This window comes from Aedes aegypti, chromosome 3 (assembly GCF_002204515.2).
Source record: "Aedes aegypti strain LVP_AGWG chromosome 3, AaegL5.0 Primary Assembly, whole genome shotgun sequence".
Taxonomy (NCBI): Eukaryota; Metazoa; Arthropoda; class Insecta; order Diptera; family Culicidae; genus Aedes; species Aedes aegypti.
In genome coordinates, this window is record NC_035109.1 from 157,859,807 (window position 1) to 157,873,996 (window position 14,190).

The following is a 14,190-nucleotide window of genomic DNA, read 5'->3' on the forward strand; positions in this document are numbered from 1 at the left end:
TGTAGAACATTATTAGGTATTCCATAATAAAGAAAGCAAACTGCATGCTTGGCTTCATTAGGAGGTTCAGTAAGAATTTTCAACACTCATATATTGTTAAATTACTGTATATTACATATATAAGACCGATTCTGGAATACTGTCATACATGAAGAATGCATATAATAAAAAGACATTTAGCTACACAGACTGTTACTTAACACTAGACAACGGACAAACATGCTCCAATGGCTCAGCCGAGAACATTCCTGACGAAAAGTTTCAATGAGCGGGAATCGAACCCACACCCCCTTAACACGATGTTCTTGACGACACTAACCACACGGCCATAATTTTAACACAATCAGTACATCAGTAATTCGTTTTATACGCCATTCGGAAATTTAATTGAACTGTACTGCCACTTCCGTCATATGAAGCACGCTGCATGCTCATCAACTTGGAAACACTTATGCAACGCCGGGAATCCGCAATGATTCTCTTCATCAACAATATTATTTCGAACCGTGTATACTCAGTTGCACTTCTCTCTCAATTAAACTTTTACACATCCTCTCGGCATTTGAGGCCCAAGTAAAAAATGGAGCAAATGTCAAAAGTGAAAAAGCAGTTTTCGCCGTTAAAATCGACAAATCGAAAAAAATAAAAACACACAGCTGTTCTATTTCCAAAATAAAAAAGCTGTGTGTTTTTATATTTTCCGATTTGTTGATCTCAAGGGCAAAAACTGCTTTTTCATTTTTGACATTTGCTTCATTTTTACTTGCACCTTAAGAGCAAGAAAATTATTAGCAGATAAATCATACCAAACGAACTCTGCACAAAATTGATTTTGTTATACGTGCATCCTGGTGGTCTGGGTATAATGCACATTTCGAATTAATTGGCATTTATATGAGCAAAGAATAGCTGACAAGGACAATAGAAGTAATCCATAGCATGAAAGACATTAATTTAATTATTGTGTGTAGTCTATTTATGCTTGACGAAATAAATAAATTAATTCAGAAATTGTGCACTTCGAGAGTAAGCGGAACGTTCCATCTCTTATTCATTTGGATCGAAGAGCAATTCTTACCAGTTTCGATCAATCACGGAGTAGCAACCATCGGCATATGGTCCACGTGGCTCCAGAGTTATTTCGGATTGTCTTGGGGTACCAAAATTGGCCACATCGTCCATTCAACGGATAGGGGTCGTCCATTAATTACGTAAGGGGTTATGGGGGGTGGGGGGTTTTGGAATTTCTTACGCGCCATATAATTTATTTTTAATTTTCATACAAAAAATCTTACCATGGGGGGAGAGGGGGTTGAAAAATCCCGAAAATTGCCTTACGTAATTAATGGACCGCCCCATATCTCAAAACCCAGATGAGCTAGAAAGTTGGTGTCTTCGGCAAAGTTGTTCAGCAGACTAAGGGCTACCCGTCAGTAACAATCGTTATTGGGAATTTATTCGCTAGGTGGCGGCAATTACATTGTTTTCTTTAATCTTCTATATCTCAAGATCCTGATGAGCAAGAAGGTTGGAGTCTTCCGCAAAGTTATTCAGTAGACTAAGGGCTATCTGGCAGTAACAAAATTAGTTGAGAATTTCTCTGCTAGGTGGCGCCAGTTATAAATTTTCTTCAATCTTCTATATCTCAAAATCCTGTTGAGCTAGAAGGTTAGTGTCTTCGGCAAAGTCGTTTAGTAGACCAAGAGCTATCTGGTAGTGATTGGGAAATTATTCACCAGCTTGCGCTAGTAAAAAATTTTCTTCCATCTCCTATATCACGAGATATTGATAAGCTAGAGGGTTGGTGTCTTCGACATAGTTGTTCAGCAGATCAAGGATTTTTGGGCAGTTGCAAATATTATTAAAAATTTATCCCCTAGCTTCGCAGCAAACCCCGAATATCAAAACGTTTGTTTGAAAAAGACGTTTGTGAGGAATTTTGTTTTTACCCATTATGTACAAGCGGTACTAAAATACTTTCCTGAATATATTTTTCAATATCGTGAAGTACATACAGTATTGGACAAAACATTTGCAACTTTTTCGATTTCCTTACAAAATGGTCAATTTTAGAGGATTCCATCTGAGTAATTCATAGACCGTTTTGAATGAAATTTTTATAATGCTTCAGAAATAACTTAATTTTCAACATACATTTTCGAGTGATTTTTTCAATCACGAGTTTAAAAACAATAACGATTCACCCAAAATGAATTTTTTGACGATTTTTTAAAATTGGCGTAATTAAACAAATTGAAGAAATAGCTTCATGTTATCTTCAGCAAAGTTGTAGGTTGACGAGCCGAACAAGTTTGCAGAAAACAATTTTTTTGTAGGGCTATGTGATTTTCAAATAAATAATTTTGAATTTTTCGTGGAAATTAAAGTTTAGTAAAATCGTTATTTCTTTTAAACTCGTGTTGGAAAAATTCTTTAAACATATATGTCAAAATTCAAGTTAAGTCTGATGCTCTGTGAATATTTCATTCAAATCGACCCATAAATAACTGAGATCTAGCTTACCAAAGTTGACCATTTTGTATGGAAAATCGAAAAAGTTGCATATGTTTTGTCCAATACTGTTATTTATGAGACGAATTTTACCATACAAAACTATTCCAAATAACTTTTCGATTTTTGTGCATATGTATAAGCATTACGCATTGAGCGAGTTGTGTTTGATCCTTCGACCTTGACGCTTGCTCCTGCGGGGGCCGGCGATGAGGGCAGGATCAAACATGTCGCGCGTCGTTCGAGTGAAAGTGAAAAAGTGGCGTGATCGATAAGTTCTTTTTGATCTTTCGACGTTGACGCTTGCTCCTGGGCAAAGCGTCAAGAAAGTCCGAGCAGTCGTCAGTTGTTTTCCTTCTCGGGTCGCGCGCCCATTTTATCTATGTGTTTTTATATAGCCGAGCAAACGAGTGAAGCTGAAAGTGGATTGTTGCTGCTCAAGGATGACGGATCAATTGGTGAGCTCGTTTCATGCTACTATTTCTAATCTATAAAATATGTATGATTGCACCTTTGATCGTTACAACGGTGAGACGTAAATATGATTTTTCAACAAACTATGAGAGGTTCGTCACTGTGAGTGTCGACATAAACTCTGATTCATAAATTATTTTCGTCCATTTTTTTTCTCAAAACACCTTTTTCCTTTTACTTTTATTTTTGTAATTAAAAAAAAAAACTTAGAATGGTTCGACACTACGAGTGTAGACTTGCGAAAGGTTCACTTTATTCAACAAACTTTGAAAGGTTCGTCACCTCAAGTGTCGGCATAATTTTTCTCTACATAGATATTGTTCATACCAAATGAAAATATTATATTTACATATAGGGGGAGATCCCCCAGTACCGGATACTTAAGCCACTAAATTCATAATTCGAAAAATATTGGGTTTATGTGCTCGGGTGTCATAATAAATATAATCATTTTTATAGTGTACAAAAATTAATTTGAATAAATAAACATGAATTTTGACATTGCATTTTGATGATGTATTTTCGTACCAAATTGATCGATCTTGAAAGGTGGCACCCAATACCGGACACGATCTGGAAATGCCTCGAATTCTGTAAATATGAACATCATTGAATGTGTTTACTATAGGAAAAGTATATAATTGACAACTCAATGCATATGCAACATTTACAAGAACAATTTGAGTTTTTATTCGTTTGCAATTTGTCCATCAAAACCCTCTTTTACATATGATGAAAAATAGCACATTTTACGATGTTGTTCTGAATGTTCATTTTCCTTAATTTTATTGCATGGTTGATACTATGATCGACAGAATCCATGAAAAATGAATATATTTTGAGACACTGGTGCAATAATTATCTCTGTAATCATATGACAAATCAAGCTGTCCGAAACTGGGGGACAGGAGGTGCTTAACCAGAGTTGTAATATGTCCATATTTAGTTCAATTATGGTACAGATACATTCACATACAACAAATTAGGATTATGTTCGAACATGCTTTCGTGATCCAAAGTATTTTTTCATATTCAAAATAATTACTAAAAAGGCTCAAAATTAAGGCAATACGTCAATTTTTTTGAGATTTTCAAACTTTTCTATTTTTTTAAAAAGGCATGCATATTTGAAGGATGTGCTGTTCTACGCAAACATTAGTCTCCATAACAGCTTCCTTTTCTACTAATACACCATCTTGATTGGACCATGATTTCTTAACTTTTCGACTTTGTCCGGTATTGGGTGCTGTCCGGTACTGGGGGATCTCCCCCTAAGCATATTTATAGCTCACAAATAATTGTTTATCATGGTCTAATCGCTGATCAAAGTGAATCCTGTGACCCAACGATCCTCCCCATTAACAAACATCCCTCCCAGTAACCTTTGTGGAGATGCAGAGGCAAACACGGTCTCCAAATAGCAAAGGTTACACACTAACTTCCTTCCCCCAATCCCACCTGACTGCAAGGACGTGGCCGGCGCCGTTATTGACCATGTAAAAATAGAGGCACTGAATTATGCACACTGAAGAAGATTATGGCCAATCCCAGCCGATCTTCTAGTTGATTCTTTGTGCATTTTCACTGACCTCGGTCAATCACGGAATAGCAACCATTGATATGTGTAGTCAGTCTAAGCTAAGCTAAGCTAAGCTATATATAAGCATTACGCATTGAGTATCGATTTTTTCGGTACAGAAATCCCCTTACATTTTGATTATTCATGGAAATAACTTTTCACACAATCCCAGTAAATTAATGTTTTCGATATCTAGTTGAGGAACATCAACTAATGGAAGTTTTGAATAACTTAAAACTCAAAAAAAATCAACAAGTTTTGTTATCAGTGACATTATTTGTTATTACTTTAGCATTTACTTGTACTCAGATTGCTCTAACTTTAAACCTTAGCGTTGAGCAGCAAGTTGAGCATTTAAACCGTTGTCTATAACATTTCCGTTGGATTGTTTTAAGGAAGATTTTTGTTGCTTGAAAAAATCCTAAAAGACCGATATTTTAGTGTACAAGGATCTTGGAATTAAATTCTTCCTTAAAATATACGGCAGCGCCACTAAAACTCAAACCAACTTGATCCCTATTAGGTAGATTTCAGCCAAATATTACATGCCGAAAAAGTAACCTTCCTGCTTATCATGCTGTTGAACTAGATAAATTCAATGAAAATATCAATAGTGGCATCTAGGGAACAAAATTTGAATCAATTTTATCACTATCAGACAGATATTGGGGCTCTGAACTGTTTGGCAAATCATTCTTTAGCTATTTAGGATCACCAAATTCAGAATATTGGAGAGGTTACTAGCACAATATAGCGAATGAATATTGGTTCAGTTTTCCATTTCAGATGGCCCTTGATCTATTGAACATCCAGTGTTGGTACATTGACACTCAAATCTCAACCATGAGGTTCTCCCACAAAAGCAAAATCTGTTTGCTTCGAAATACTCAAAATGATTTTTGGATGCAAAATCAGTTGCTCACGCTCATACCGTCGAAAATATTCAATCATAAAACACATTGAGTGTCTGTCAAAACCCAATGTTATAGTTTACATTAGAAAGGTTCGTTATAATTCTAGCAGAAAAAACAAAGAATTAGGACTCTATGTAGAAATGGGCACGGGATAGTGGTTAGAACATGAGGACCTAGGATGCGACCCATCTAAGAGATAATTATTACAAATTTTAATGAAGACTTCCTTCTGAAAGGAAGTGAAGCCGTTGGTCCCGAGATGAACTAGCCCATAGCTCGTTCTTCTTCTTGGCATTACGTCATCACTAGGACAGAACCTGCTTCTCAATTAAGTGTTCAATGAGAACTTCCACAGTTATTAACTAAGAGCTTTCTTTGCCAATGTTGCCATTTTAGTATTTGTACATCGTGGCAGGTACGATGATACTGTATGCCCAGAGAAGTAAAGGAAATTTCAATTACGAAAAGATCCTTGGTCTACTTTGCCGAAGACAAACTGGAGCCACCCAACAATGATCTGCTTGTAACTTTTGATGCATAAAATTGAAGATAATTAGTAACTAACGCCACCTTGCGGATACATTCCCAATTAGATTTGTTGCTACCAGATAGCCTTTGATCTGTTGAACAACTTTGCCATAGATACCAACCTTCTAGCTCATCCGGATCTTGAGATACAGAAGATTGAAGAAAATTAGTAACTGGCGCCACCTAGCGGATAAATTCTCAATTGAGATTGTTGCTTCCAGATAGCTGTAGGTCTGCTTAACAACTTCGCCGAAGACATGATTGAAGAAAATTGTTATTAGCGTCACCTAGTGGAGAAATTCTCAACTAATTTTGTTATTGCCAGATAGCCCTTAGTCTGCTGAACAATTTTGCCACAGACACTAACCTTCTAGCTCATCTGGGTTTTGAGATATCCGTTGAATGGACGATGTGGCCAATTTTGGTACCCCAAGACAATCCGGAATAACTCCGGAACCACGTGGACCATATTCTCAAGTTTCCTGGACCATGAACTAGAAGAGTTTTTCGGGAAGTTCTGAAAATTTCAACAAAATCCATCTAGAAATAAAAAAGGTATGCACATTTTAGTGTATTTTTTGCATGTGAAAAGTATGTTGGCTGGATGAAGGTTAATTGGGAATAGTTCGATGGGTCACGATGTATAGCGTTCAAACTTTACTGTGGAAAATGCCAACTGACATTCATTTGTACTTCCGAACATATTTAAACTCAGAGAGATCTCGAGCTTATATTTTGTTATATTATTTTCCAAATATGCATATTTTTTTTTATCAGAAGCTCATTATCTCCATTCATCATTGTAAGCTAAGTAATACTATGGAGACAGAAAATATGATGCTGAACCATACCGTTGAAGCATTGAAATCAGTTTCAAGTAACAACAGTCCAACTGCCTGCGGTAAAACAATCTTAAGTCATTACGTCCATTCACCCATTGATATCATCAATTATAATTCCAAAAAAATAAACAATCATCAATCTTCTCCATGTTTCAGTCTGGAAGGTGTATGTTCATTCCGGTTTTTTCTTGTTCTCGTTCTCTTCCTTTCCGCTCTCTTTCATACGTACGTGAATTACTGTGGATGTTTATTACGTCTTATTACGTTTGTGCATTGAACGACCATTGATTGCAAACTCTGAAACGTGTGTCTGTGAACGAAAAAAAAACATGGCCAAAATCGGACCTGTGACTGTGCTATGCTGCCGACCAAATTTGTACTCTCGTGTTCACCGTTTGTTCCTGTTACCTGCTGTTATTCTCTAATCTTCCTAAAAATGGCGCTCGAATATCTTTTTTTTGTGTCCCACTATTTGCACACGTTATCCATCTGATTTTCATTCGCATAATGGAACACACTTCATCATCATCATCGTCACTTTCCACCCCACCATCAAATCCTTATTGGGTTTCTGGTTTTGCTGTCGTTCGTTATTTTTTTCGTTTATTCTTGTCGTGCGTGTGAAATCTGTGAATGTGAAATAACACTCCATGAAAATGTCCCTGTAATACCGGATGACACTTACAAAACGTAATCCCTCTTCTAATCGATGCCGAAAATCAAAACCATCCTGGCCGACGATGATTTATTGTTGCGCATTTTGCCTTCGGGGGGGCTTTCGACTAATCGCTTGATGTGGGGGTTTGCGATTAACAATATGAACATAACAACCGAACCGACAATTGCCTTCTGGAATGGTCATATGGATCGTCATGGTTGGTTCGTCCTGTCATGTGTGTGGGGGGATATATGCATTCCGCCGCGCCATTGTCGTATATTGCTACGAACCCTGCAATCGCACACTATTTTCCATTGGTCTCCTATTGAATGTGCTTTGCCTGCCTGTGGTGGTTGATGTGTGCTCTATGGGGGTCGATTGTGAATGAACTTCCGGATCCCCCTGGTGGCGTATTCTGATAAATTGAAAATCTCCGCCCTCGCTCTGTTGGCCATCGTCGTCAACCTTGTCGGTTCCATACGATGCATATTCACGTTGTGCCATTGTGTAATTAATACGAACTCGCTCATGCCCTTGTAAACCTCCGATAACCGGGAATATGAATAAAAATTGATGATAAAAAATCCCCCATCCCCCTTGGCCACCGATTCAAACCGATCGAAATAAATTTCGAATATGGCTCGACTACCGCCTCAAACATCATAAATAAATTTATCATTTGAACGCGCTCCGGTCGCTATCTTTGCGTCATCCTGTCGGTCGCTGCGCTTCCATGTGAGCACACATCCGTTTCCTATTAATATCGCATTCTCGCTTACCCATGCTGGTTTCATTGCTGCCACGTCGAAAAATTGGCGCTGCCGCCGTATGCGTATGAGAAACTTTCCTCCCGTTTCCCCCCAATTCAAATTTGTACACGGATTATCATCTCCCGTTTCTCCTCCAACTCGTCCCGAATGCAATAAAAACTTCTTATCGGTCGTTAAAAAAATATTCATCTGACGATCGAAAAAAAAAAATCTTTTCGCCGCGCCGCAATCATCATTTACCCGCCGTTTGACAATTTTTCAACTGTAATTCTGTGATTTTTTCGACTCAACTGGGCGTGAAAAAAATGATGACAACTGGTTGGAAATGTACAACCTGCTGCCGTTCCGTGATTTTTTTTTTATTTTTCATCGCTGTAATTGCACGCTCGACTCACTGAACAACATTACTTTGCTCCCAATGGGTTTACCCCGTAAACAGTATGGGTCCTGACCCTTTATGGTAAGTTGTAGTGGTGCACTCCAGTGGAGAGGGATCCATTCATGGGGTTGAACGATTGTCGTTTAGTTCCGTTTTTATTTTCCATCAGCAGTAGTTTTATTTTGTTCCTAATGGAAACATTGGAACTGTCTGAATGCATTGCTCAAATAGGTTTAGTGACATTATTGCAATCGTGTAGAACTATTTTAACGGGGAGCGCCAAATAATGCTATTAAATAATATTAGAAACAATAGCATTTCGCGGAAAAATTTTTGAATTTTAGATGGTGCCAATGGAAACAAAACCAAAACTTCGCGGCTTTTACACGAAAATGCTTATTTTGAGTTTAAATAGCTTTGAAAATTATGTAGTTTCCCTTGAGGAGATAACACTGAATCATCAATTTTACGCCACAATACTCGGTTCGTGGCCGCATCTCGTGCCCATCGTATCTTTCCAGCTTTGGCCACCTTCTGGATACTGGGTTTGCCGTAGAGCTATGCGAGCTCGTGGTTCATCCTTCGCCGTACACCGTTTTCCTGCACACCGCCAAAGACCGTCCTAAGCACCCGACATTCGAAGATTCCAAGTGCTTGCAAGTCCTCCTCGAGCATCATCCACGTTTCATGCCCGTAGAAGACTACCGTCCTTGTCTTGGTCGCATTCACCACCAGTCCAATTTTTGCTGCCTCGCGTTTCAGGCGGGTGTACAGGTCTGCCTCCTTTTCAAATTCTCGTCCGACAATATCCATATCATCCGCGAAGCAAACAAATTGACTGGATCTCGTTAAAATCGTACCCCGGCTGTTAATCCCGGCTCTCGGCATGACACCTTCTAGTGCAATATTGAACAACAGGTACGAAAGTCCATCACCTTGTCGTAGTCCCCGGCAAGATTCAAACGAACTAGAATTTTCACCTGAAACCTTCACACAATTTTGCACACCTTTCATCGTCGCTCTTATCAGTCTCATGAGCTTCCCGGGAAAGCTGTTCTCGTCCATGATTAACCATAGCTCTACGCGGTCGATACCTTCGTATGCCGCCTTGAAATCGATGAAAAGGTGATGCGTTGGGACCTGGTATTCACGACATTTTTGGAGGATTTACCGTACAGTATCTGGTCCGTTGTCGATCGGCCGTCTGCGAAGCCGGTTTGATAACTTCCCACGAACTCGTTTACTACAGGTGACAGACGGTGGAAGATAATCTGGGATAATACTTTGTAGGCCCGCATTTAGAATGGTGATCGCTCGAAAGTTCTCACAATCTAACTTGTCGCCTTTCTTGTAGATGGGCCATATTACCCCTTCCTTCCACTCCTCCGGTAGCTGTTCGGTTTCCCAGATTGTGCCTATCAGCCGGTGCAGACAAAAGACCAGCCTTTCCGGCCCATCTTTATGAGTTCAGCTCCGATACCATCCTTACCAGCAGCTATATTGTTCTTGAGCTGGTGAATGCCATCCTTAACCTTCCTCAAAGTGGGGGCTGGTTGGTTTCCATTTTCCGCAGTACTGACGAAGGCATTTCCTGCGTTGTCTCTACCTTCATTGCCTGTGCTCTCAGCGCCATTCAGATGTTCGTCGAAGTGCCGCTTCCATCTTTCGATTACCTCACGCTCATCCGTCAAGATGCTCCCATACTTATCCCTGCACGTCTCGGCTCGTGGCACGAAGCCGTTGCGGGATGCGTTGAGCTTCTGATAGAACTGATCGGCACAGCTGTTCCATCTCCTCGCACTTCAGGAGACCTCCATGCGGCGTTTTTTTCTCCTGAAAGAACCGGGTCTGCTGTTGCCGTTTTCGTCGGTAATGCACCCCACAGACGCTCAGACGGTTTGACCAATATTGACTCCGCCCCCCAGGTTGATGCTCATGTTAGTGCTATGTTTGACCGTGTGTGATGTTGCTTGACGAACCAATTTGACTGTTTGTGAAACCAATTTGACGGTTGACGAAACGGTCGGCCAAAATCAAACGAGTTTGATTTTGCTCAAACCACTGGTGGGCTGAGCCATATGTTCGACGAACTGATCGTACCGTCTGTAGGGATGTTGGACGAACACCGACGTCATCATGTCAAATTGAAGCTTCGACGTCTCATGAACTGCCGATGCAGATGGGTGGAAAGTCAAAATGCGTGAATTTACGCAGCGTCGGTACCATAGTGATCTATCAAATGCACGCTCTTGAGTTGTTTCTATATATTTCACTATCGTTTCCAACTATCTCTAACCGTTTTTTTAGCAAATTCACCAAGGATTCTTTAACTATTCCTCAACCAATTTCTCCAGAAATATCTTCAGAGAATCCATCAGCAGTTTCACCTGTGATACAAAAAATCCATCCATGGAATGTACCTGGATTTGTACTACAGGGATTCCATCAGGAATTTCTCTAGGTAATCCTCTTGTAATATCTTTAGGAATTGTTCAAAAACTCCTTCATGATTCAACCAGACGAATTCCATGTCAAATCGGTCAGTCACAGAGCTCGACCATCTTTGATTTGCATTAAATTTTGCACATGTTTTTGGTATGACACAACAAGCGTTTTTCATAGAAAATCGATCATTTTGACTCGAGAATAACTTTTGAAAATGGCCTATAATTTTTTGCATGCAAATTACCTGAAAAATTCTAACTCCGGAACTGTTGTTTTAAGAGAAAAATGTTCTATGAAGAAGTTGTAGTTAACCGTTTGGCCTACAAGAAAAAAATACACACTTAAAAAAATATTTTATATTTTTTCAAAGAAAATTCAATTCTATGGCTATTCTAAAAGGCACTACATCACGAGAACTTCTAAAGATTCAATCATAAATTTCACGAAGGTTTCATTCAGAAGTTCCTTCAGGGTTTTTATCAAGACTAGCTCTAGGGATTCCATTGGAACTTCCTCTCTGGATTCCATCGGAAGTTCCTCTAGGAATTCCATCAAGAATTCTTCTGGGGGTTTCATCAGATGTTCGTCTAGGTATTTCATCAGGAATTCTTCAGGGATTCCATCTGGAATTCCTCCAGAGATTCGATCAGATGTTCTTTCAGGGATTGCACCTGGAACTCAACTAGGGATTTTATCAGAAGTTTCTCCTGGGATTCTATCAGGAGATATTTCAGAGATTCCACCTGGAATTCCTCCATGGACTCTGTCTGTCGTTGCTCTAGGGATCCCATCAGTAGTTTTTCTCGGGATTTTGACAGAAATTCCTCCAATGATTTCATCCAGAGTTCCTTCAAGAATATCTTTAAAAATTCTTCCAAGAATTCCTTTAGCAGTTCCCCCAGGGATTTCTTCAGGAGCTCCTATAGGGATTCTATCGGGAGTATCTTTAGGGCTTCTGGAGATTTCATCAGGAGTTCCTCCAGGGATTCCATCAAGAGTTCCTTCTGAAATTTCACCCGGAATTCTTCAAGAGATTAAATTAGATGTTCCTCGAGGAATCCCATCAATGTTTCTTCTAGAAATATTATCAGGAGTTCCTCTAGGGATTCTATCAGGAGTTCTATCCGGAAACTTTTCAGGAATTCTTCCAGGGATTTTATCAGGAGGTTTTTAGGAGTTCCTTCAAGAATATATATAGATAGGAGTTCTTCCAAGGATTCCATCAGGAGTTCCTATAGGGATACTATCTGGAATACCTTTAGGGTTTCCATTAGAGTTCTTCTTGGATTGTATCAGGAGTTCCTCCAGAGTTCTTTCAGAGATTCAACTTGAATTGCCTCCAAAGATTCAATCAGGATTTTCTCCACAGATCATAGCAGAAATTCCTTGAGGAATTTCATCAAGACTCCTTCTAAGGATATCATAAAGAATTCTTCTAGGGATTCTTACAGGAGTTCCTTCAGGGATTCCTCTGGAAGGTTCCTTCGTGGATGCCACCAAGATGAACTCCATTTATCCAATAACGATTTTTTCAAGAAATTTCAAAAGGAGTTCTTCTAGCGTTAACACTGGGAATATCACCAGAGTTTCGCTAGAATGACCACCAGAAAAATCTATCAGAGTTTCACTAGAAGTTCAACCATCAAATACTTCAAAGGTGTTACTAGGATTGTGCCTCAGGATTGTCATAAATTCTTCCTGGCAGTTAACTGATATTTACTCAGAGTTTCAAACAACACATTTCTCTAAATGACTCAGGATGAATCCCTAAAGTAGACCTAAAAGATTTTTTTTTTCATTTCAAATCCATGGAGCTATATCTTTTTGTATAAATTCTTGGAGGTATCACCAAAGAAATCAATAGATTAATTCCTAGAGAGTTTTCTGGAGAGATTCCGTAGTATATTTCTGGAAGAACTTTTAAGGCAATCCCTGAAGGAGTTTCTGAAAGATTCTCTAAGGTGATTCCTGGTAGATTACTTGGAAAAAAATCCTTCAAGAAATACTGGATGAAATTCATGGATAAATTCCTTTAGGAATCCTCGGAGAAATTTGTATTAGATTATTGAAGTAAATCCTGCAGAAATCCCAGGACGAATGCCTCGTATGGTAGAGATACAAGGAAGAATCTTCGGAGGAAACACTGGTGGAGTTTATAAAATAATTTATTGAAGATTATCTATAGAGGAATACCGAAGGATAACCTGGGGGATCCTCTCAAAAAATTACAAGTGGAATCTCTAAAAGAATTCCTGCTTATCAAGTTTTGATGATTTATTTTTGCAGTATTTCTCTTGAAATCTTTCAAGGCTTTCTGATGGAATTCTTGGAGGAATCCCTGGAGGAGCTTGATGAATCCTTGGATAGATTGTGGGTAGTATCTGTATAGAAATGCTTGAAGTTTCGCTAGAGGAATTCTTAAATGAATCTTTGGAAGATTTTTTGGTGGAATTCTTGAAGGAAGCATTGGATGAACCACTGAAGTAATCCCTTGGGAAGTATTTGTATAGAACCCTGGATAAACCTGTTGAAAAATTGCAAGAAGGAATCGCTGAAGAAATTCCTGGTGGATTTTCATATAAAACTCCTTGAGGAATTTGAGGAGGAGTCCTAGGAGCAAGCCCTTAGTGATGATTTTTTTTTGGAGAAATCCCTTGAGTAGTATCTGAAAGAATTCGTGATGCGATTCTTGGGTAACGCGTGATGGAATCCTTGGAACTAACTTCTAGAGAAATTTCTGTAGAAATCTTTGAAAAAATTGTTATAACAATCTGGAGAAATTCTAGAAGGCAGCCTTGGAGTTAGTCCTGAAGAAATTCCTTGGTATAGTATAAGTGGTAGAATCCCAGGAAAAGCTTTTGATGGAATCCTTAGTACCGTAATCCGGGGGCATATTGATTACTTTTTCACAACTTTTAGCCATAATTTCCTTTGGAATTCAAAAAATGTCAATTTTTTTTCGGGTAAATCGGTACTTCATTGATCTCTATCAGTTTATAAAATAGATGTTTTATGAAATAAAATTTAACATTTCATAAAATTAGTTTTCATATCTAAAATTGAAAATGACTCATTGGGGCGAGATTGATC

The 14,190-nt window shown here is 38.8% G+C and overlaps 1 protein-coding gene across 6 annotated transcripts in view; it reads left to right on the forward strand.

Moving 5' to 3' along the window:
* The window catches only part of LOC5574550 (ras-specific guanine nucleotide-releasing factor 2), a 714,561-nt gene that overhangs the window by 221,718 nt on the left and 478,653 nt on the right, over nucleotides 1-14,190 (forward strand). For 5 of the 6 annotated variants that reach the window (XM_021850760.1, XM_021850761.1, XM_021850764.1 and 2 more), the window contains one exon: nucleotides 8,716-8,736. The exons of the other annotated variant lie outside the window; for it this stretch is intronic. In XM_021850760.1, the coding sequence (XP_021706452.1) occupies nucleotides 8,716-8,736 (21 nt within the window). The remainder of the gene's footprint in view (nucleotides 1-8,715; nucleotides 8,737-14,190) is intronic. 6 annotated transcript variants of the gene reach the window in all.